This window comes from Pelobates fuscus, chromosome 11, assembly GCF_036172605.1.
Source record: "Pelobates fuscus isolate aPelFus1 chromosome 11, aPelFus1.pri, whole genome shotgun sequence".
Classification (NCBI taxonomy): domain Eukaryota; kingdom Metazoa; phylum Chordata; class Amphibia; order Anura; family Pelobatidae; genus Pelobates; species Pelobates fuscus.
Window position 1 is genome coordinate 60555887 of NC_086327.1, and position 26301 is coordinate 60582187.

Sequence of the window (26301 nt, forward strand, 5' to 3'; positions counted from 1 at the left end):
CCAGACTAAGTAATTGCTCTATCTTCTAATGATATTACTTAGCCTTATTCCATATAGCGTTCCTAGTCCACATCATTACTAGTAGGCACAGTTCACGCCTCACATAGATTATATGGAGATTTAAAGGAACCTTTAGCTGTATGGTTATAAGGATTAAACTGCTCACTCCTATCTCCCCCACTTTTATTATTTATTATTTTCTTTATTAGATGTGTTAGTATTTCTTATAAGTTTCCTTTATTTTTCTGGGGAACATATATATACCCTATAATAAAGGTGTTTTTTTTTATTTTTGTCCAGCAAGGGTAGACTAACAGAATCTATTCTTGGTGCTCCTGAGCCTATCTGGGCTCGTGACCACCTCCAGTTCTCATATTTTGCTAGAGTTCACTCACCACTGGACCACCATGGAAGGATGGCAGAACAAGGATCCCCCCTCCCAGGCATAGGGTAACAAGGGAGGGGGGATATTAACTGATCTGCCCCCACCTCCACTGGACCACCAGGGAATGTAGCAAGGAACAAGAATCCCCACTCCCCACATAAAGTAAGTAGGGAGGGGGGATATTGAGCAATGTACCCCCACCTCCACCCCCCACAATCACCCACACACATACAGCACCCACACACATACACAACATCCACACACACATACAGCACCCACACACATACAGCACCCACACACATACAGCACCCACACACATACAGCACCCACACACATACAGCACCCACACACATACAGCACCCACACACATACAGCACCCACAGACATACACAGCACCCACAGACATACACAGCACCTATACACATGCAGCACCCACAGACATACACAGAACCCACACACAGCACCTACAGACATACAGCACCTACAGACATACAGCACCCACAGACATACACAGCACCCACGCACATACAGCACCCACAACACCCACACACATACAGCACCCACACACATACAGCACCCACACACATACAGCACCCACAGACATACACAGCACCTACACACATACAGCACCCACAGACATACAGCACCCACACACATACACAGCATCTACACACATCCAGCACCCACATCCATACAGCACCCACAGGCATACCCAGCACATACACAGCACCTACACACATACAGCATTCACACACATACACAGCACCCACACACATACAGCACCCACACACATACAGCACCCACACACATACAGCACCCACACACATACAGCACCCACACACATACAGCACCCACACACATACAGCACCCACACACATACAGCACCCACACACATACACAGCACCCACAGAAATACACAGCACCTACACACATACAGCACCCACACATACACAGCACCTACACACATACACAGCACCCACACACATACAGCACCCACACACATACAGCACCCACAGACATACACAGCACCCACAGACATACACAGCACCCACAGACATACAACACCCACAGACATACACAGCACCTACACACATACAGCACCCTCACGAAAACACACAGCACCCTTACACACATTACACAAACAGCAACCTAACACACAGCACACAAACAGTACCCTCACAAACACAAACAGGACCCTAACAAACACACACAGCACACTACCAGTACCCTCACACACAGTACATTAACAGCACCCTCACAAGCGCGCACACACAAACACCCTCACACACACACATCACACTAACAGCACACACACACACACACAGCACCCACACACACACATCACCCACACACATACAGCACCCACACACATACAGCACCCACAGACTTACACAGCACCCACAGACATACACAGCATCCACACACATACAGCACCCACAGACATACACAGCACCCACAGACATACACAGCACCCACAGACATACACAGCACCCACAGACATACACAGCACCCACAGACATACACAGCACCTATACACATGCAGCACCCACAGACATACACAGAACCCACACACAGCACCTACAGACATACAGCACCTACAGACATACAGCACCCACAGACATACACAGCACCCACGCACATACAGCACCCACACACATACACAGCACCCACACACATACAGCACCCACACACATACAGCACCCACACACATACAGCACCCACACACATACAGCACCCACACACATACAGCACCCACACACATACAGCACCCACACACATACAGCACCCACACACATACAGCACCCACCCACACACATACACAGCACCCACACACATAAACAGCACCCACACACATACACAGCACCCACACATACACAGCACCCACACATACACAGCACCTACACACATACACAGCACCCACAGACATACAGCACCCACAGACATACAGCACCCACAGACATACAGCACCCACAGACATACAGCACCTACAGACATACAACACCTACAGACATACAACACCCACAGACATACACAGCACCTACACACATACAGCACCCTCACACACATTACACAAACAGCAACCTAACACACAGCACACAAACAGTACCCTCACAAACACAAACAGGACCCTAACAAACACACACAGCACACTACCAGTACCCTCACACACAGTACATTAACAGCACCCTCACAAGTGCACACACACACACACAAACAGCACCCTCACACACAGTACATTAACAGCACCCTCACAAGCGCGCACACACAAACACCCTCACACACACATCACACTAACAGCACACACACACACAGCAGTGTATGTGTGTGCGTGTATATATGTGTATATGTATATATACACACATATATATATATATATATATATATATATATACATACATACATACATACATATATATATACGCGGCGTGTGCTTGTGCTTTAGGGTGCACACCCTAATGCAATAGGCTGCGCACGCCTATGTCTGGAACCAGGTAACCATCAAAACACTGCTGGACAATTTAACATGCTCGCCGCCACATGTTTGAATCTGTTCCAGTTAAAAGTCCAAGGGGCAGAAACAGTACTTTTAAACATGGGTTATCACAGTGCCCATAGTCCCAGGGTAGGAGGCGGGCAAGCAGGCCCCTCAAAAAACATTGGCGAAGTGTAGTTTTTTAATGCATTAGAGTATTAGAAACAAGTAATAACTATATACATTTATTGTTTTAACCACATCCAAACAGTTTTAAACCTGACCCCACAACCACAGTAATATACCCACATAGTGTGGTATAGTCAACTCTAAACATGGAGCATTAAAATGGGACTGCAACAAATTATGTAATTAATGGTGCTATTCCTCTTTCAATATTACAGGGGACTCAGGACATCTTTTAGGGCACCGACCCAAGTAAGCCATGAATGTCCCTGCCTTTCAAGAATTCCCTGGATATAACAGGATTGTAGTTTTACTGTACAGTAAGCAACAAATTGGATAAGAATTAGTCTTACGTAATACTATGAATGGAATCCTTTAGCTGAATCTTCTGTAAGCAATTTCTCCAACTGGTAAATGCTGAATGCACAAATAAACTAAAGTAAAAGAGTGAAAACATTTAGTGTTCTGCAAAACCTGAAGAACTAAAACTATTTCAAGTCAAGTGAAATCAAAAGTGCATGTTTCCCAGAATTTAGAATCCAAATGCTTTGAGGGGTGGGCTGGGGCGTTTTATTGACTTTATTTTTCTTTAAACAAAAGTAAATGTATTTACAAATTAGCTGTGTAAATACAAATAAACTCTATGGTGTTAGGAATACAAAAATTAGAATTCTAAAAATTTGAAAGGCGAGTTTTGCTTTGTTTTCCTTTCTCACCAGGCTGATAGTGGCTGATATTATTTAAAGTCCATTACATACAGCCTTCCTGGTTGAGATCATAACCTTAACCCCTTAAGGACCAAACTTCTGAAATAAAAGGGAATTAGGACGTGTCACACATGTCATGTGTCCTTAAGGGGTTAAGAATGCATTGGAAGGCTAATGCACATGCATGGCAAATCACTATTCGTCACCAATCAAATGCTCTCTAGGAGCAGTATTTGATTGAGGAGCATCTAGTGGATGTCGAGAAGACAGGTTAGTTTAGGGTAAAACTAAAGGTCCACAGCACCAAGACCACATAATTGAGATGAAGGGGTCTGGTAGCCTTTAGTGGTACTTTAAAGAGGAGATCTTCTGTCTGGAGATCTCCTTCCTGCTCTTCACTGCTCCCTTGTGCGCTTTAGTGGTGCCGGAATATGACGTCATATTCTGGTGCCTGGCTTCAGTACAGACGGCGTAAGCGAGGGAGCAGTGAGGAGCAAGAACACTGAGCTCCCTCGCTGGCCCTCCTCCCCGGTCGGGAAAGTGTTAGCAGAGTAGGCACCTACTCTGCCATAACACCTGCATGTCCTTGCGGCTCGCCGGGCCGCAAAGATGGTCCTTGTGGGCCATATGCGGCCCGCAAGTTTGACATGCTTGCACTAAAACAAATTGCATTTGTTGGAGGTACCAATAAATATAAGCTTAATTTTATCGATAATTTAGATTTTTATTCCTGTGAGTGGTTGTGTAGGTAGGGCCCCAGTGAACTGCTTTGCCTGGGCCTATATTGCTGTTAGGGTGGCACGGCAGATTGCAGAATGCTGAGGGAAAACAATTGGAGGTGTCTTGGCCATGAGACAACTTTTGGCATTTACGCTTAAAACCAGGGGGTGAGTACACTTTTGTTAAAGAGTATAAATGCACAATGTTTATTTTATTGCTTTGTCCTAATGAAAGTTTTTTTCAGATACAACTAAAACGTTGACGCTTATCTTAATGAGCAAATAAATGTTAAATTGTATTTTTAACTGTAAGTCCCGAGTGCTATCATTTTGGAAATAATAAAAACACATAATATGTAATTAAAAAAAAATAAAATAATGTTTTTTGCTTGTTTTATTCTGACATTCGTTAACAAGCAAGAATACTGCCTCAGCCCTGGCATAGCCATCATTCAAATAGTTTGGGATGTACATTCATTGATCATGATATAATGATCCCTTGACTAGTGAAAACTATAAATGCTCCTTATAATGTACTGGCTGTTGGTTTAGAGGATTGGCGACAAGCAGTGTAATTTGGTAATATTGCTATACACTCATCTATCTCCTGCAAAATAAAAATACACTTAACTCGGAATTGTATATGAAAAACGGGCGGTGTGACATGCCCTAACAATCGTGCCCTCCACAGAGCCCAAACCCTCCACGGCAATCCTGAACAGCGGGACTGCCTGGCAACCGAGGCAGTCCCCCCTGCAGACACTACTGCCCATGTGCATTATGGGATTGTGACGACACCACAATCACCCGGATCTGCTGCAGGAGGACTGCCTGGGTTGTCAGGCAGATTCCCCAGCATATAATTAGTAAAATACCATAATTATAAAAATTACTAAATAAATATAAACTTTGAAATAATTATAATTCAGGAGTAGTGAGAGTTGGAGTGCAGGGCTTAATTTTGTATGTTTGCATTTGTATTACATAGATATGTTACAGTATTAGGGTTAATAAGTGTGTAAGGGGGCGGAGCCTGGGCTTAATGGAGCCTAGTAACATCTAGAGAGTGCTCTTAAGCGAATACCTGAAACCAACATCACTAACGACTCCTGGCACTCTTAACCAGAACTCTATGTGGCTTACCGGTCTTCTGCAACAAGCCGGGTGCACTGGATCGCCACATGCAGAGCCACATGTTTACACAAAGCAAAATTCCAGGCGAGGCCTAGTGAAGACATCGAGCAGGAGAGGAGGCCGCTCTTCTGGTCCATGCAACACAGCCTCAACTAGAGTCCTCTCGTGGTCCGTTTCTCCCCCCCCCCCCGGGCCGGCAGGGGATATCCCGGTCCCCACTGAGCCTCTATACATACCTCACGTGTGGTCCAAAGGAAGCTGCCGCACACGGTGCCTTACTACCCAAGATGGCGGGCGAACCCTCTCTTGCGGACAAGCCCGGTCTCCCAATCAACATGGTGCTGTGGAGAACTCCCTGCAGCGAATATCCCGGTCCCCACTGAGCCTCTATACATACCTCACGTGTGGTCCAAAGGAAGCTGCCGCACACAGTGCCTCACTACCCAAGATGGCGGGCAAACCCTCTCTTGCGGACAAGCCCTGTCTCCCAATAAACATGGTGCTGTGGAGAACTCCCTGCAGCGGTTGGAGAAAATATTTGAACGCTTCTGGGAAGCACTAGCGGTAAGAACAACAGCATCACCCATTATGCAACTGGCAGAGGATCAGAGACATGAGGGACTTTCCCAGGGCACCTACTAAAACGTCAGCCAATTCTTGTTCTAACCCTCCCGGGCTGAAGGCCACGAGGGTAAAACCCCTGAAGTATCAACCACAACAGTGGAGGGCGGTTCGTCGGGTACATCAAAACCGACCAAAAGAACTCTCGGCTCTCTCCCAGCTGGGAAGTACTTGGCCTCACGCATTATCCAGGTATGTGGTTCACAGGTGCCGGCCTATATGGCGGCCTGGGGCTGGGGGAAGACCACACGTCCCTCTACAGCGTCTGTCTCTCCTGATAGCAGCTGTCGGCTGAAAGGGACTCTTCTACCTTGGCAGCAATCCTGGATGGGTGTCAAATCTGTCACCAGTATATACCGTCCTGCCTATATATATATATTCATGGCTTATCTGTTATGTGCCTTACGCTTCTTAGTTTTCTTATTTCTTATGCTTACTCTACCGTTCAGTTTTTTTTTTTTTTTTTTTTTTTTTTTTTTTTATTGACAATTTATAAAAACAAAGGAATTACATTCTTAGTAATACAGGGTAAACAGGTACAGCCATTTTTTTCATTTCTTGGATATAACATAATCTGCATATTGCACTGCCAATGAACATGTTCACATTGCATGACACATTGCATGACACATGACAAATCTAAACAGATTATTACTCTCATATTCACGTGTTACAATACAGAATAACATAGTTCTTACAAGCTTTGTCAGACATTATGTTTGTGCGAACGTTTCTTATAAATGTGCTATTGTTAAATTGATCAGGAGAAACTTTGGCCCTTAAGTAGTTCCCATTGCCCTGATGCTTAATAACCTTTAACTTGGGGGGTGTGACAACTTGGGTAAGATAAAGAGGGGATCTCCAGAGGAGGAGAGAAGGGGGGGAGGATGGGGGTGGGGGGGGAGGATAGTCCCTTAATATACTTCTTTTTGTAGGCCTGCTCCACGGCCTTTGAGGAACCCTCTTGAATGTTCTCCTAATTTTTTTTTTTTTTTTAGGGAATGAGTGTGCACGTTATCATATATACAAGTTCAATTACAAAATTAGTTGTAACTACCAGAAGATTCAGTCTTACATTGCCTTGTGCAATGGGTTGTGGTATGGTGCGATCAGGGGGGGAGATGAGCTATTTGTTGTCGCTGTTGGAACCTATCCCAGGTTTCCCATGCCTCTACCCAAAATTTTTGCGGAAGGTTATTGGATCTGGCCATCTTCTCAAATTTTTTTGTGTCTTCAATTTGTGTTATGCAGCTCTGGATATGGGGGACAGTTTGTTTTTGCCAATGTCTGCTGATGTGCATCAGAACTGCTATTATTATGTGATATATTAGATATCTTACGGATTTCTCAAGACCGGGTGGCATATACTGTAGGAGGTAATGCTCCGGGGCGTTTGTCAGAGTCACTCCTGTCGTGTCTTTAATTAGATTCTTCGTGGCTATCCACAATGAGCTCAGGGCACCGCACTCCCACCATACATGTAACATAGTACCCCTAGTTGAATTGCACCTCCAACACATCCCCGTGTGTTGGGGTTTTATACGTTGTAGACGGGACGGTACTAGGTACCAACGGTATAGAAGTTTCTTGGTCAGTTCTATATGGGCTGTGTTGAGTGTAAGTTTCTTGTTTGCGTTCATAATGTAAGACCACTGCTCGCTGGTTAGCTGTTTACCTAAGTCCAATTCCCATGCTTTCACAAAGTGTAGTGTGCGTGGATCCTGCTTCTGGTGGTGGTAACTATACAGTGTGGATATAAGCTTAGTTGGTCTGTTTGTCTGTGTGCTAAGGCGTTCCAGTGTTGTTAGATTCACCCATCTGTCGCCCGTCGGTAAGTTGGTTTTATGTTTTTGTAACCAGGAGCAGACCTGTCTGTGTGCAAACCCTGCTGCATTGGGTAAGTTAAAGACATTTTGCAGTCGTTGGAATGGGATTACTTCTCCCTGGTCAAACAATTGGTGTAAGTGTTTTAGTCCCCTACCGTTCCAGGATGATATGTTTAAGGAAGGTATTAGTCCATAAAAGGTGTCTAGAGGTAAAGCGGGGGAGAGAGTCTCGCTGAGTCCCTGTTCTCTGTGAAATCTATCCCATTCCCGTAATGTTGTTTTCGTAAGTGGTGACATATCTTTGAATTTTTTTCGAAGGTATGGTGGTGTCCAGGCTAAATGCGTAATGTGTTGGCCTCCAGTGAATTCTGCTTCCACTGTTACCCAGGGAGTTGGATGGTCATGTTGTTGCATCTCAGTTAACAGTGGGGCCAGAATGGCTGATCTATAATAGGTAAGTATGTTTGGTAGGCTCATTCCCCCATGTTTATTTGCTAGGTGCATAGTTTTGGCTGCTATTCTGGGTTTCTTATTGGACCAGACAAAGGCATTAATTAATCTCTGTGCGTCTTGAAGGAATTTCCTAGATAAACTTATTTGTAAAGTGCGAAATAAATATTGCAGCCTCGGGAGCGTTTTCATTTTCACTACAGCTATTCTACCTATCCATGATATGTATTTTCCTTTCCAGCTCATTAATTGTTGTTTGATGGATGTGAGAAGTTTGCCATAGTTTTCCCGATGTAAATTCCTCTCTAACTTGGTGAATTTTATGCCTAAAAAGGTCAAATAATCCTGTCTCCATTCATATGTGTATTTCTGTTTTAAAGTTGTGTGTAGTGCCGTGGATGCGTGCAAGCACATTGCTTGTGTTTTGGCTTCATTTAATTTATAATAAGAGCACTTACTGTATTGCTGTAAGGTGGTCTGTAATGCAGGGATGGATGTGATTGGGTCCGTTAAGGAGAGCATAACATCATCCGCAAACATCGTAATTTTGTGTGTCCGACGTCCAAGTGACACCCCACAGATATGACTGTTGTCCCTTATGGCCTGGGCTAGTGGTTCTAGTGCTAAAATATAGAGGGCGGGGGATAACGGGCATCCTTGCCTCGTTCCATTCGTGATATGGAACGACTTAGATACAAAGCCTCCATTCGCTACCTGCGCTGATGGGTTGGAGTATAATGCCGAGATTAGGGATAGGAATTGATGTGGAAATTCAAATTTTTGGAGGACTGTTCTCAGAAAATTCCAGTGCAGCCTGTCGAACGCCTTCTCGGCGTCCAGAGACATAAAGACTCTGGGTTCGCCGGGAGGCGCCCGACTGTAGAGAAGGCTGTGAAGTTTCCTGGTGCCATCTGATCCTTGCCGCCCACGCACGAACCCCACTTGATCTGGATTTGTGATGAAGGGGATAAGGTTCGCTACTCGATTAGCGTAAATTTTGGCTAAAATTTTCGTATCCGTATTTAACAGCGAGATGGGTCTGAGATTTTTGGGTTGGGTGGGTGGTTTTCCCGGTTTTGGTAGCGTGGCAATATGGGCTAAGAGCATCTCTGGCGGCATCACACCTGTGTCTATAATATGGTTCAGTGTGCGTAGTAGGTGGGGGCAAAGGGCGTGCGAGAAGACTTTATAGTATTGGTTCGTGAAGCCGTCCGGTCCGGGTGATTTCCCAGTAGGGAGTGAACGGATAGTTTGTTGTAGCTCTTGCAGTGTAATTGGTGCTATCAGGGAGTCTTTCTGTTGTTGTGTTAGCTTCGACAGCTGTATCTGTGAGAGGAAATTATCGATTTCGTTTTGCGTCGGTTGATGTGTATGCGGATCCTCTGCCAGATTATATAGATTTTGGTAATAGGACGCTGTTTCAGCGTTTATGTCTAGGGGATTATATACTCTCCCTCCCGCATTAGTAATTAAGTATGGGATTTTTGAGTGTGCTACTTGCTGCCTTAATAGCGATGCTAGTTTTTTCCCTGCTTTATTTCCTTGAGTATAGTGTTTTAGCTTAAGTGCTTGTAGAATACGTGCTGTTTTATGGAGCAGGAGGTCATTTAATGATTTGGTAACTTGTACAATTTCCGCGTTTATTGCTTCACTAGGTTTCAAGAGCTGTGCGGAGTTTAGGTCACGTAGTTTAGTCAGTAATGTGAGATGTAACTTCTGGGAAGTTCGGTTAAGATAGGACGCTTTACTTATAAGGTGGCCTCTAAGGACTGCTTTATGGGCTTGCCAAGATGTGGTGGGTGAGACTTCGGGTTGGTTATTTAGTTTGAAATATTCTTCTATTTCGGCTTCCAGTTCTTTCTTAAAGGAATTTGTGTATAGGAGTGTATCGTTTAATCGCCATGGGGCTTTCCCCCTGTGTTTGTAAGTGTCCCGGGTCGTGAGAGTCATTGGGGCGTGGTCCGACCACACTATGTCACCTATGCTACTGTGTACTGAGGAGGACAACATATCCCTAGATACTAAGATTAGATCTATTCGAGAGTACGTTCCGTGTACTTTGGAGTGGAAAGTGTAGTTTTTTTCATTTGGGTGTGTCGTTCGCCATATGTCGTAGAGATTATGTTCTGATAGCAGCTTAGTAATGGCTTTACATTGTGTTACTAGAGATCTATACCTAGGGGTGTTAGGGGATACTGTTGTGTCCATAGTCGGCTGGAGGATGTGATTCATATCCCCACATATTATGGTAGCAGCTGTAGCTTGTTGGGGTAGTTTGCTCAACACCCTATATAGGAAATTGCGTTGGTTGGAGTTAGGGCTGTATATGCCCACTAGGATGTATGTGGCATTATTGATGTGACAATGTATTATTAAGTAACGACCTTGGGCATCTGTTTTTACACTTAGTAACTCAAAGGTGAGCGATTTGTGAAATAAGAGTGACACTCCTCTTGTTTTGGATGAGTAAGTAGTGTGATATTGTATTGGATAGTCCTGTTTCCCAAACTCTGGCACTCTCCCACGTACAAAATGAGTCTCCTGAAGGCACACTATATCCACTTTAGCTTTCTTGACTTCCTCCAGAAGGACCCTACGCTTATGAGGGGTATTCAAGCCCCTTACGTTATGAGAATATATTTTCATAATGAGCTAATGTATAACATGTTTGATTGATACTGGGCTGATTTCTTTTCCCCATTTTCTCGCAGTCGTACTTGCTAGCGACCCTAAAATGACGGAGGACCACTTCTGCAGGAATGACGGCATTCCAAACTGATATAAACAGTAGCTTGGGCTGTCGCGCCCATTTGGGACTAGGAGTGGGGGTATAGGGTAACCTAAACTGGGGGGTAAACAAAACCAAATATATACAAAGATAAAACTTGGTACTGGAGGGGAGTACCATGGGGGTGGAATTGGAAACTGCCATGTTTCCGTATCGTGGCTATGGGTCTTTCCCTATCTCTTAAACGTATAGACGGTAAGACATACTTGAGTAAGGCATACATCTATAAACAACAGTTTTGCAGTGTGTCTAGTTAGTGTCGATCAATACCAATGTGAAGGGAACTATCATCTGGTTAGACGAGATTAGACAAGGTTACACACAATTACAAGCATCTATGATTGTACTTTCACAATGTCACGCCCCAGTATGTAGGATAAACCCTTGTGTAAGTGTTGTCCTGTTTTTTTTTTTTTTTTTTTTTTTGTGTTTTTGTTTTTGGGTACCAGAGGCCCTCCTTTAAACAGTGTTAAATTATATATCCCCTTAAGAGTGATGTGTACCTGGTTAGGCAGGTAATATCTGGGGTTATCAGGCGATTGCAAAATCCTACGTAACACTTTTACCTAGGTATTAGTTATAAAACTGTGTGACGTAATGTACTTAAGAAGCGCTCACAATTACAACATCTATACGTGTTCTGTCACATTTCCATGCCATATGATACATGATAATACCTTGTGCAAGAGTTTTTCAGGTGCCAGAAGGCCCTTCTGTGAACAATATTAAACCATATGGCCCCTCAAGATTGGTGTGTACTTGGATAGACCAGCTAGGTAATGTCTGGGAACATCAGGCAGTCACAGGAGCCTGTTTAACACATGTACTTAGGTACTATATGCAAGACTGTGTAACTGAACATGCTAAGTACTACCACACATAATTACAAACACTTATGAATGCACTATCACAAGTTCTCGCCTTGTTATACATGACAATATTTTGTATAATCATTGTCTTGTTCTCTGGGTGCCAGAGGGCCCCCTGTAACCATTATTAAACTATAGGGCCCCTTAAGATTGATGTGTCCCTGAATAGACAGGCCAGGCAATGTCTGGGGATGTCAGGCACTTACAGGAGCATATTTAACACATTCACTTAGATACTGTATGCAAAACTGTTTAACTTAACGTGTTAAAGGAAACCAAACACGTGTGATCAATTGGAGACCTAATGTCAGTCCTTGGTGACTGTGCAAGTGCGTACGTGTGACAATCAATATACTTGCGAGTGTCTAGTAGCCTATGCCTTTTGCCAGTCCAGCTGAAGTCGCTTGGAAGGTGATGAGCCACAGTCTTGTCCGCGGTCCATGAGTCCCCATGCTTGCAGTTTACGCAGTCCGTCTTCAGGTGAAGTTATGATTTGAGTGGTGCTGTCCTTTGTCACCAACATTTTAGTGGGGAAACCCCATCTAAATCTGAGGCCATGCGCTCTTAAGGAATTAGCCACTTGTGCAAACTCTTTTCTTCGTCGTAAGGTCGATGCAGAGAGGTCAGCAAAAATCTGCAGATTGGGGTAATTTTCCAGTGGTGTCGCCTTATTCCTGCTCGCTCTCAGGATATGCTCTTTAATGTGAAAATAGTGCATTCTCAGTAGCACGTCGCGTGGGGCAGTTTCTGGCAGGAACCTGGGTCTGGGCAAACGGTGTATCCTGTCTAGAAGTAACATGTCAGCAGGTATGTCTGGGGCATATGCGTGAAACACACCTCTTACATACGTTTGCAGATTCTCCGGGACAACGTCTTCAGGAATCCCTCTTATGCGCAGGTTGTTCCTGCGAGCGCGATCTTCCAGATCTGTGATTTTGTTTTCTGTAGTTAGCAGTTTTTGCTCCAGTTGTTCCACATGTGAGGCTATATCATTATGTGCTGTAGCAAATTCCGCCATTTTGTTCTCCATGTGAGAGGTGCGTTTACCAAGTTCCTGCATGTCTTTCCTCAGTGAATCCGCTGTGTGTTGCCAGGATGATAGGAGTTTGCTTGACAGGGTGTCCAGGGCTTGTTGTAGGTAGCTCTTTGTGAGCTTATCAGAATCCCCTGCAGCGTTTGTCTCCCCTTCCTCTGGGCTCTCCGTGATGCGGCCGCCATTTTGAGACAAGGCCTGAGCCTCCTCCGTCTCATGGTGCGTCTTAGTGCCGAAAAAATTAAGTTTTTCTGCCTTAGAGGCAGCCTTCTTCCCTCTCTGCTGTGCCATCGGTTAAATTTGGCTGCTTTTACCGTCTGATTGCGGTGGATGGAGTCGGATTGCGACCCGTGATGCCGGAGCGAAGGGATCACACGTCCATTCCTCTCGGCGGTTAGCCACGCCCCCCTACCGTTCAGTTTTAATATAGCGGTAGGGCTTTAACTTCTTCAGTATAACCTATTTTTTGTATAAGATTAACCAATAAGTGTGTAGGGGTTTAGAAAAATACACCACCAGTCTCAGAGATTTTACCTTTTGTCTCATCTAAGAGGTTTTGCCTTGACGTGGCAGGTGAGCTTGTGAGCTTGCACTAAAATGGCCATTGGAATTATACTAAAAAAATTATGTAAATGTGCATAGGGATTTGGGATAGTGCAAGTAACTTTTGTCTTTGCTTTATATTAATACTCAGACTGGGTCAGGGTACACCAATCCCTGAATGAAAAGCATATAATAATAAGCAACTAGAAACTAGTAGGGTTTACTATAAATAGCAGCAAGCAGTGTGAATAAATTCCCCTTTTTATTCAATATTTCTTCATTATCCATTCGGTAGATGTAACTACCGAACAAAGACCACCCCCAGGCTTATTAAACTTCAAAGCCTGTTTCAATTAAACCCTCTATGTGTGCGGCCAGCTTTCGTACTACCGAACGCCAAATGGCTGAGAAAACCGCAGCCATCTTTTTCAGACGAACGTCGAGTGTCTGGAACTAAAATCGGACACTTCCCGTACACCGGTCTCAAACACACGAACGCTGAATCTATATGTACCGATTAACTAGAAGAGAGCTATTCGGTACGTTTGTGCATACAAATGAGGGGGTACTAGTACTACCGGTGAAGCCCAAGGACTTTGAGAGGGTTCTATAACCCCTAACTTGAGCATCTCTCTTATTTCGCTGAGCATATTTTCACGTACTGCCTCAGGGATACGATATGGCTGCTGCTGTAACAGCATTTCTCCCTGGGTTTCTACACGGTGTACCGCAGCGGAGGTATAGCCTGGTATGGCTGAAAACATTCCTTGGTATCCCTGAAGCACTTGAGATGCCTCACCTTTCTCTAAGGGGTTTAGGTTCTGACCCAAGCTTACTTGGTCAATAGTACACGGGGAGGTGTCTAATAAATCAGGGAAGATGGGGCACATACTGCGCCCACATCTTCCGTTCTCTCGAAATAGGGCTTGAGCATATTTACATGAAAAGCTTTGGTCAGCCTTTCATCCGAACATTTGCTCACAATATAGGTGGTATCGCTTATGCGCTCTTACCACCTTAAAGGGTCCCTGCCAGGCCGCCTGCAGCTTGTCCTTCTTAGCGGGTCTCAGGGCCAACATTTTATGCCCTATGTCTAGCACCCTATCCCTGGCTCCCCTATCGTACCACTTCTTCTGGCATTCCTGGGCCGCCCGCATGTTCTCCCGAACAGATTCGGTGAGAGCCCGTAATCGGTCCCGGAACTCCAGAACACACTGGACGATAGGTGCCCCCCCCACCCCCTCATCTGTGTTGCCCTCCCAGTGCTCCCATACGAGATCCAGTGGGCCCTGGACTTTTCTCCCGAACAGGAGTTCGAAGGGGGAAAACCCAGTGGATGCCTGGGGCACTTCGCGGTAGGCAAACAGAAGATGGGGAAGATACTTTTCCCAATTCCTGTGGGACTCAGCGAAGGTCTTTAGCATCTGTTTGAGCGTGCCATTGAAATGTTCACAGAGTCCTTTGGTCTGGGGATGATAGGGGTTTCACTCCACAGCTCTGCCACAATTGCTGTGTCAGGATTGCCGTGAACTGAGTCCCCCGATCGGACAAGATCTCCTGGGGAAAATCTACCTGGGAAAATATTTTAACTAGGGCCTCCGCCATGGTCTCTGCCTCTATGTTCGTGAGGGCTACTGCTTCTGGGTATCTAGTGGCGTAGTCCACTACAGTGAGAATGAACTTTTTCCTGGACTAGCTGGGTCGGCTAAGGGGTCCTATTAAGTCCACCACTACTCGGTGAAACGGCCTTTCTATAATGGGTAAAGGGTGGAGTTTGGCTTTCTGGTGGTCACCCCTTTTCCCTATCTTTTGACATAAGTCACACGTCCTACAATAATATTTAAGATCTTGCGTGACCCTAGACCAGAAGAACGTTTGGGTCAACCGGTCCCTTGTCTTTTTAACCCCTAGATGTCCTGTTAGGGGAATGTCATGACAGAGTTTTAATAACTCAGCCCGAAACTTACGGGGTACTATTAGCAGTCTTTTAGTGAACTGAGTGGCCCCGTGTCCCACCCCTCCTGTCACTCGATACAGTAATCCCTTATACCACTCAAACCTTTTGTGAGTGCTGTCCCCCCGGGTAACGTCTACTGCCTTTCTATACCCTTCTAGTGTGGGGTATGTTCTCTGCTCCTGTTCAAAACCCTGTGGCGTATCCCAGAAAGTGGAAGGGGGGTCGGGTAAAGGGGGTATTTTAACTCCTACCTGGTTTTCCTCAGAGTGCAGCAGTGCTTCCAGTCTGACTTGAGCTTGGGTGGTAACCGGGTATGCTTCGGAAGTGGTGTCCCGTGATAGTTGGGAGGATAAACAGCCTACATCATTGCCCAGTAAGACTTTGCCGGCAGTTCCTGCATAATGCCAACCTCCAACTGTTTGGATCCAGAACCCCAGTCCACATGGACACTGGCTGTAGGTAACTTGTGTATGGCATTGTGTATGGTGTTTTGTAATGTCCTGGTTGCTTACAATAATGGCACACTGCAGGGGGTCAAGGTGTTACTGCTGGGCCTGGTGGCGGGTTGCTTATGGAGGCCCTAGGGGGTGCAGATGTTGCTGGAGCCGTGTAGTTGGGCTTAAAAGTTGGTCTGCACACCCCCTGTTCCCTCCTCCTGTTTTCCTGGTATTCATCTGCTAGTCTGGCGGCTTCCTCCACAGTTTTAGGCTGTCTTTTACCCAATCTTTTATATCTTCTGGAGTGTGATTAACAAATTGCTCCAATAGCAGGAGCTTTAAGGCATCCTCCAGGGTAGTTGCTTGGCAGCCATGCATCAAATTACGGGCTGCCTGTGTAGCCAAAAAGCCCATTCAGTGTGTGAATCTCTCCCTGTCTTCCGAAGTTCTCAAAACTTTTTCCGGTATGCCTCAGGGGTTACAGCATATCTGGCGAACAAAATGTCTTTTATCTTGTCATAATTATGTATGTCCCCATCGGTCCTCTCGCTCTTTTTGCGATTGCCTGGCTTGTGCCATGACCTGCAGAACCACCTCTGTTGATGGATTGGGTCCCAATTCACTGAGAATCCATCTGATATCCTTCTGCATTGCGGTTTATTCCTCGTGCTCCATTTCTGTATTGCTGGTTCCGTCGCTCTGTATAATTCTGCAATTAACGTGGCTTTTGTCTTGTTACTTGCCACTACGCCTCGAGCTTCCAGTAAACCCTTTAGCATGGTTCTCTTAAGTAGCTGGCATTGCTGAGCCATTCATTCCCTTGCTTGGTTCAGGGCGTCCATTCGGGATTCGAATGCCTCCGCTTGCCACCAGTTGTAAGGAAACCAAGTATATTTAAACCTCCTTCGGTAGTTTCCTCCCGAACCGCCAGAGCCTAGTGAATATAGCTCTCCGTTCGGTAGTTGAAGTAGACAAAATCCATTCGAAATACAAATAGCTTTATAAGATAATTCCCTTCATAAAGCATACGAATCCCCAAACATCAGCCGAATTCAAGAAGAAGGGTACAAATAGAACTGGCTTTAATTATCACACACAGGCTTTTATGCAAGTCCCCATGCAAGGGGACATCCCACAAGAAGGGACAGAGCTTAACCAATCGGGCACAGTAATAACATAGAACACACATACAATTCCCTCCCCTAGCCCTGGAGATAATCAAGTCTGATAAAGTAATAACTTGATTATCTCCAGGCAGAAAAATCACTGTTTTCCCCAATATCTGGAACACCCCTTTATACATGAGGTATCCCCACAAATATATGTCCCCTGATAGCCCCGATCTGGGTGACCAACATATTCAAATTTCACCCAGATCGGTTCATGGGTTCTCAAAAACTGTGACCGGTCTTGAAAAAGTCCTCCAGCTAGGACGAAACGCGTAGACGTGCTGTCTGCTACCTCACCACACCGCCGACGGATTTGAACTTCCCAGCCGATTCGTCCTTTACGACCCGCCATTGATTTTCGGCAAGCGACCTGGCGAGAACGGCCTTTTTCCTGCAGCCCTCACGGTTTGGAGTTTATGTGCTCCCAGTTTCTCACCCGATGGTCGGACGGATAGGGTAAGTTGCTGAAGTGATATCCCCATAGTTTTCCATATCTGGATGTGATTTTTCACCTTTGGGGCCATCCCTATCGCTTCCCTCTTAGTCTTGGCCAGGGTGTTTGGCTGGTGTTTGAGCTCCCTCTCCGTAAGACGGCTTGGTCGTCTGGGCACTATCCGTTTATCCACTTATATATATTTTTTCACGGACTGGACTGGAGCCTACTGCTTGAACTTTTTTAGTTCACATATAGTTTTTATGCCTATGTGCACATCTCTGATTTTTTACATCAGTCCTTTGTCGACAAGAATATGAATAAGGGGCCCCTTATTATTCATCACGTTTACATCTGATACTGGACGTTTTGAGATGTTGTTTCATTTTTTATGATTGGTTTATTATACAATAAATGATATTTTGTTATACTCTTATATATATGTGTAGAGTATTCTGATTCAGATAAGACTCACCCAGTACATTCTATTGTGGTTTATGGTGGTCATTGTGGTGATCTCGGCGAGATTGGTCATTTTTAAGTTTATTGATATTTTCATCTTGATTTTTATGTAGATCTGCATAATTAATTGGAGCGCTCACATACCAGTTATATCTTTTCGATGTGCCTATGGTTACCTTATTTATGGTTAGAGCACGTTTACAGTAAATAAATATCCACAAGTGATAACCTAGCTAAACAGGGTGGTGGTCCCTAAAACCTTAGAGTGTGGGAGAGAGCTTGTTAGTCAGCCTACGCCCTTCATAGAGACTTCTGCACCAGAATGGTGTGTAGTTTGGGCCTCCTCGATCAGCCACACATTTCCCCTAGACCTTTGCACAGTTCACCACTACAGTCTCTAGGGTCCCATCTTTAGCTGCGGCTGTGTAGAGGGTTCGGGGTCTTCCTCCAGGCTGCTTCCTTTTGCTCTGGGATTCGGTTCTCTGGGCAAAGGAGGAGCCTCGAGGGGAATGTCTCTTTATGGACCACAGTCCGAGGGTATGTCGGATTTCCACAGGTTGGGGCACGTGGTGGGCATGAGCCCTTCGCCGCTGCTCTGTTGGTGCCTTCAACAGGCCTCTTTTAGTGAGTTGCTGTATCTTGCGGCATCTTGGATGGCCACACTTGTCACCATAGGTGTCTCCGGTTGTGGGCAGACTGAGCTCCAGAAATTTGTCCAGAATCGTTCAAAGGCTTGGGCTTTGCTGTCCTCACTCTGTGGGTGCTTTGCTTCATGCTTTTCTCAGGCGGCCATGTTGGAGCTCACGCGGCAGTGCGGCAGCTCCGTGAGCATGGTCGGGTCTTGTGGCCGTGAGTTAGTAGGTGCATCAGTGTGTACCGGGATAACCCCCACCGGTCCAGAGGGGGAGGAGGGATTCAGGACTGTAGAACGGCTCCCAAGATCTTGATTGAATTGCATACGTCGAATAATTTTCAAGAGCCTATACTATTGGCTCTGTAAACTGGACTGGTATGCTTTTTAGGGCAGCATCCCACCACTATTTCCTGCTGAAATTTTTCCTCCGGGAAAATAAAAACCATAGGAACATCCAATGTGTAGTATAATTATTTCAAAAGTATCTTGGATAAAATGTGAATAGGTATTAAGCTCACCTTTTTCAGAGCCTTAAGGTCCTTGCTCTGAGGGTAGTAGGCTTTGTGTCACTCTAAGGGGGGTGACACTTTCCCCAAATGAAGATACTTGAGGCTTCAATGGACTTGATGTAAAATCTGATATATTTATTGATACAATCTATAAAATAAATAAAATTAAATATTGTATTTTAGAAATTAAAGTCCTGGTTGCCGATACGTGTTTCACTCCTCCTGGGACTTCCTCAGTCAGCTGTGGTTAGATCCTCTGTACCTTCTGCCTTTTAAATGTCTCTTGGGTCCTCCCTTGAGTTCACATTTGGAGTTCAATTATCCAATCGTCTCTGTCTTTAATTTTTAGTCCCACCTATATTTATGGTCACCTGTGTTTCCCTTCCTTTGAATGGTGGGTGAGGGAAATCTGCTTTTTAATTTAAATGGTGGTTTAGGGGTTGGCGGAAATGTCCACCGGGTAGTTTGTGGTTGGCGGAAGTGGCATTTTTAGTTACTCTGTCTACTTCCACTATTGTTATTTCCCCTGTGTCCCACCTCCGTCTGGAACGCACTTGTGTATGTTTCTGTTTAGGGGGAGGTCTGTCATCACTGCGGTTAGGTCCAACATGGGGACGTGAATTATCACATCACAACCATCGTCCGGATCCTTCGCGCATGCGCAGACATTACCCGGAGTTTAACAGAGCCATGTTTGATGAGGGAATGAGTGAGGGAAAAACAGGTGTATAGAAAATGCAGAGAGATAGGCAGAAAAAAAAAACATATACATATAGTTTTAATGCATGATTGCATTATATGGAATATATTTGTATCTCTCTAGTTTACCTTTGAAAATAAAAACCTTTTTCTTAGGTTTATATTTGTACTTGTGTATTATTGATTATCCCTAGTTAGTTATAACTCTTATTTTGTTTAGAATTTTATTAGAATCTGATTAGAAACTTTTGAGTTAAAAATTATAAAATATTCTTTTAAAATTGGAAATAGGGGTAAAATTATTTTGTTTTAAAGTGGTATTCATAAGTAAATCAATGGCAAAGTTCAATGTCTGCATTTAGACCTTGAGGGTGTAGTGTTCCCAAGTTAAAGATCCACTTCATTTCATTTTCGACCAAATCCTTTATTAAATCTCCTCAATGCCATTTGACCTGTCATGAATTGAAGCTGGCTTGGGTCATTATTGTGTTGAATTTTAAAATGTTGTGACACACTGTGTCCTTCGTAAACTTTTTAAATATTTCTAATGTGTTCTTCTATTCTCGTGTGAAGGTTCCTTTTTGTGCGGCATACATAATTTTGAATTTTTCATCTTGTTTAGAGTTTTTGAATTTGGTGATGTGTCTTTTTTATTCTTTGAGTTTTTACTAGCGGAGCAAATCCTACACCCAAAAAAGTGTTTATTGGCATTAATAAAAGTTGGGGTGGGTATCTGCAGATGCAGTGACTGTCCACCGCTATTCCAGGATGGTCACCTTGTCGTTTATAGGTAGTTTAGCCCGATATTATGCGGTAGAAATGTAAATGTAAAAAACAAGCCATCATGCATCCAATCTGTCAAATTTAAATTGGTAAAAACTGAAATGGGCAAGTTTTTTTTTTGTAACTTTCCAAAGCATCATGAAAGCTGTACATGTGGGACATTGTTGTACTCATGGGACATCATAGCATACAAATGTGTGTTTTATTGCAATAAAAGCCAACTATATTATGCCACTTACAGTTAAAATTAATTGCAGAACTTGGAAAATAAAATTTCTTAATTTCTCACACTTTTTTAAATGTTTTTTTTTTTAATTCTTTATTTTTGTTGTGCACAAAATCAACAAGTAGCCTTTGTGCGCCACAACAGCGACATCAGGGTAAGATAGCAGTCATTCGTATTACATGTTGTGGCATTCGTTGAACAGGCACATTTTTAAGGATACGTTTTAACAAAGATTAACATCAGGAAAAACTTGCACATTTTGTAATATGAAAAACAGGAAAAAACATAGTTGTTCAACATTTAGCAGCAATTGTTTAGCTAGTCAAGGCTTCAGACACAGTTTATACGATAGATTAATATTTAGGAAGAATGAACAGTAGTGACACAAGCTTATGAGAGTGTAGACAGGTTAGCTCGAGATGTGTCAAACCAGTAGCATGCATAAACGTTGCTGGATACATGCTGCCTAGCCTGACACCGTGTGAGTAAATATGATGAAGTAACAACGTACACAGTATGGCTTGAAATAAAAACATTGTGTGTGAGTTAATACGGTAAGGTACAGGGTGTTAACTGAAGTGTCATAACCGTGCCCAACTAGGCAGTGTGAGTCCAGTAGGAGGCCCCCAGGTGCGAGGCAACAAGGTGTGTGAGTCCAGGTCCACAGAAATGACACTTTAGACATCTAGGGAGTGGGGAGCGTGGAGAAGTAGTTCACCCAGAAAGGCACCATGAGGGGAGGAAAGGGGAGTGGTGTCTTGCTTTGGCCGGCCTGTGATCCCCTCTCAGCCCACCCCTACCTGGGGCAGAGCATAGTCCCAGAATGCTGAGGTGTTCCACATAGCCCCTATTCCCAGCAAGGTCTCGTCGGGCATCAAGGCGGGCTGGCTCGGGGCGCTCAGGTACTTTACCGGTACAACATGTCCTCCTGCTTTAAGCCACCTCTGGCGTTTCTCGGGCACTGTATGTGTCCTGACTTTGGCTCGGGGTGGTTTCCGCTTGCGTGTCTTACGCTGTTGGTGGGATGGAAGCCGTCTGCCTCGCCGCCGCGTTGGAGCCCTCGTCCCCGCCGGGGCCATGGGCGGTCGCCGTAGAGGCATAATCTGCTGTTGAGGTGAGTGTACCTGCGGCTGTGCTGGATCGGTCTGGTGCCTCCTGTCCTCTAGTTTCCGCCAGAAGTTATCAAAAATTTCGTTGAGTCTGGACAGCAGGTCAGTCCGTTTTCCGACAGAGTCAGGGCGCCACGTGGCGTCCGCCATATCTGATGTGTCGCATGCTTCCTCTGCGGTTACAGCAGTTTCATCCCATGAGAAGCCTCCCAGATGTGGACCGGGATCACCCCCGCCGGTCCAGTGGGGGGGTAACGGGGCGCCATTACAGCATTGGTGGCAGTCGAGTAGAGCCGGCCTGGGAGATCGGCCGCCTCTCCCGCCGGCTCCCTCTAGGCCGCATGTTTCAGGGTTTGCCGCCAAGGAGATTGTCGAGTCTCGGAACCCCACAGGGTGCTGCAGCTTGATCCCGGGGTATATTAGTCGCTTGGAGAGATTAGTTCTTGGCTTTAATAAGGCTATAGCTGCCTGTATTATCACGCTTGGAGAGGAGCTCAAGCAAGACACGTCTCTCCACCATGGCAGTCAGGCCCCCCCCCCCACTTTTTTAAATGTTAGGCATATTAAATTGTGTTGCAGATTTAAATATTTGATGTGAAATGAAATACCTATTTCTCCAAAATGAATATATAATAAGTGTGGTTGCACTTAAAATGAAAAAGATAAATTATGGTTGAGCAAACAAATAGCTCAAATTCTAAACAACTAACAAAATTATAAACGCAACACTTTTAGCCCCCATTTTTCATGAGCTGAACTCAAAGATCTAAGACTTTTTCTATGTACACAAAAGGCCTATTTCTCTCAAATATTGTTCACAAATCTGTCTAAATCAATTTACGGGCAACAGCTCTGATGGACATTCCTGCAGTCAGCATGCCAATTGCACGCTCCCTCAAAACTTGCAACATCTGTAGCATTGAGCTGTGTGATAAAACTACACATTTTGAGTGGCACACCTGTGCAATAATCATGCTGTCTAATCAGCATCTTTATATGCCACACCTGTGAGGTGGATGGATTATCTCGGCAAAGGAGAAGTGCTCACTGAAACAGATTTAGACAGATTTGTGAATATTTGAGAGAAATAGGCCTTTTGTGTACATAGAAAAAGTCTTAGATCTTTAAGTTCAGCGCATGAAAAATAGGGGCAAAAACAAAAGTGTTGTGCTTATAATTTTGTTCAGTGTAAATGTACAAAGGCAGGATTTCACTTTTTTATTCTTTATTTTTACCTGTCAAACACTTTCATAGATTAATTTCATAATAAAATAAATAAAACTATTTTCCCTTTTCAATGCCCCATTTTCATGGGATTTTTCTGTCTTTGTGTGGCTCATATGATACAAAGAGTCAGCAAAAGAGGATAGCCAGGGGAGGTAGGAATCACTGTTTGTGTGCCTTTGTGTATGTATTTTTGTATCAATGTGTATGTCAGTTGGATTGATTAACTGGGAAAGTTTTTTAGGCAAGCCCCATGTACTGAATGGGTTGACTGATTGTAAAGATGTTTTATAGTAACAGTTTATGTTTTTTTTTTTTTTATATTACTTTTTTTTTTTTACCTGCCTTCCTGTGCCCCTAGCCAGACAGTGGCACCTTTCATGTTGTAGTCAATGCTCTCTTCATCTTCAGATTCTTGCGCTTCTAAGGAATCCAGATTGAAAGCTGGAACACAATAAATTACTCTTTTAAAATACTACAATACAAAAAAAAGGTAACAAAATTACAAGATCGTTCCATATAACATCAGGTATGGCAGTATTTACACAGGACAAAAAAAACAATGTAATGCAATATGCTTGTCACATTGTTTCTTTGCAATCAAATGGGAATTGTCACTCTTGAATTTAAACTATTGAATAAAACATCTAAATCACCTAAAACGTGTGTTGATCTTTTTCATGAGATGTTCTGTATACTTTTAATTTTATACTAAATATTGAACAACCATCATAATCATGTTCAGACAGGACATACTTGAAAATGAGAAAAATCTCAATATATGCGTTCATGATAAAATATTTTATAAATAAATAATGAAATAAAGAAATCCTGTTCAGACAAGGGGAAATCAGGGCAAACATTGAATCTGACTCAAAGAAATGGAAACATTGCTCAATTTCTCATCTTCTCTGCTTTCTCTATGCTGACTACAAAGTGACAGGGAGCCAAGATGGAGATGTCCGGTTAAACAAAAGGATAAGTAAGCATAATAATAAAATCCTAGGAAGTGACCGTTCCTCTGATCTAGCAGAAACATTCCCACTCCTTTAACAACTTCAGGCCATTGAAGCTGGTATATGGTCAGGAGTGTGCAGACATTGTTTTAGCTTCAGTGGTTAATACATTTTGCAACAGTTTAACCCCTTAAGACTGCAGGGCTTTCTATGCTGTCCTTATTTAGATGGCTCTAAACGCCGCAGGGCGGCATAGAACGCCCTGCGATCTTTTGTACTTACCCGGTCGCCGGCGATCCCACGCCGGCGATCACGGTATGAAGTCTCACCTGGGAGCCCAGGGAGTCCCCCTCCGTCCTCTTCGCCCCCCCTGGGCCATGTGATCGCGAGGACCCCGCGATCACATGGACAGCATAGCCGTCCAAAGTATTGCCAACAGGGGGAGTGCCTGTAATGACAGGTACTCCCCCTGCTGCCTAGAAATACAATTAAAAGATGTTAAAACAGAGTAAAAATAAATAATATATACTTCGATCATATATATATTTATTATATATATGATCTAAGTATATATATACACATATACACACATACACATAAATACACATACACTGTCTACGTGTATTTTAATATTAATATACACAATTATATATATATATATATATATATATATATATAAAATCAAAATACACGTACAATGATATTGATTAAATATATATATATATATATAAAATTTTCATTATATATACATTTAATTATAATAAAAAATAAATATATAAATACGTTAAAAAATAAAATGAAAAAAATAAAAAATAAATAGATAAATATATACACATGCGTAATTTCGTTCTAACTGTATTTTAAAATTAATATATATATATATTGATATCAAAATACATGTAGAGCATTGTGACGGACCGCTGGCACTCCGACTGAGTACCTCCGCCAATTGATGCTCCTAGTGCTCGCTGAGGGCTCCAAGCACTCCAACCGACACCATCAGCACTGCAGACCCCACTTCCAGCGATGCAGCTGCGCCGGGGTCTCGCCATCTCCACCCACCCTGGACCCAAGGCCAAGGAACAGATTCCAGTGGGTGAACCTCTCTTTCCCCAGAGAGCAGGAACAGGAACAAGCTCTTAGCAGAGCTTAGTGATCATACCCTGGGGAGTATAGTGATTATAGCAATCCCCAGAGTGTAGTTCTTCCATACACCAAACATGAGCCAAGGCTTCAAGAAAGGAACAAGATGATCTGATTTGAATGACCACACACTGGCTTTTATGCAAGTCCCCATGTGAGGGGACATCCCACAGGGTGGGACACAGTACAACCAACCATTTACAGAAAAATTGTAAAACACACCCAGCACCAACATACAATCCCTCCCCTCTGCCTGTGATATAATTACTCAACACAATGGGTTAATGTAATTTATCACAGACAGGAAAAATACACTTTTTTTTAATTCTTTATTTTTGCTGTGCACGTATAGGTTCGAAAATTGCACAATATACAGAATATTACAGAGAAGTAAAAGAATTAGTGAGGTCTAAACATTTGTACATGAAATACTGCACATTTTTTTTTTTTTAACTGGCATGCATAATGCATATAGGAGGTAACAGAACTATAAAATGTGAACTGATATTATGAGCATTTAGATGAATGTCTTGGGTGTTGTTTGTAAGAACATCTGAGTATATATAGTCGGTTTTGGCAGACCGAGAAACTCGGGGATGATCCTAGTCCTGGCAACACCGTTAGGTAAAGAGAATTATATTAAAAATTATAACTAATGAGCATACCTAATGATTATACCCTCTCAGCAAATTGGTATGGCGATGCTATCAGTGCAGAGGCCACAGGGAAAGCCTTAACCCATACGGTTTTTGCATAAGGATGGGGGTATATAGGCTATCTTCTGTGTGGTCGTATCCCGAGATGGTCATGAGTGTTAAGGTAACAG

The 26301-nt window shown here is 43.8% G+C and overlaps 1 protein-coding gene across 1 annotated transcript in view; it reads right to left on the minus strand.

Annotated features, from left to right (window-relative positions):
* LOC134576882 (C-Jun-amino-terminal kinase-interacting protein 4-like) overlaps window positions 1–26301 on the minus strand; it is a 242867-nt gene that overhangs the window by 196708 nt on the left and 19858 nt on the right. The window contains exons 5-6 of the mRNA XM_063435563.1: window positions 23718–23820; window positions 3398–3478 (exon numbers count right to left, since the gene is read on the minus strand). Coding sequence (XP_063291633.1) covers window positions 3398–3478; window positions 23718–23820 — 184 coding nt within the window. The remainder of the gene's footprint in view (window positions 1–3397; window positions 3479–23717; window positions 23821–26301) is intronic.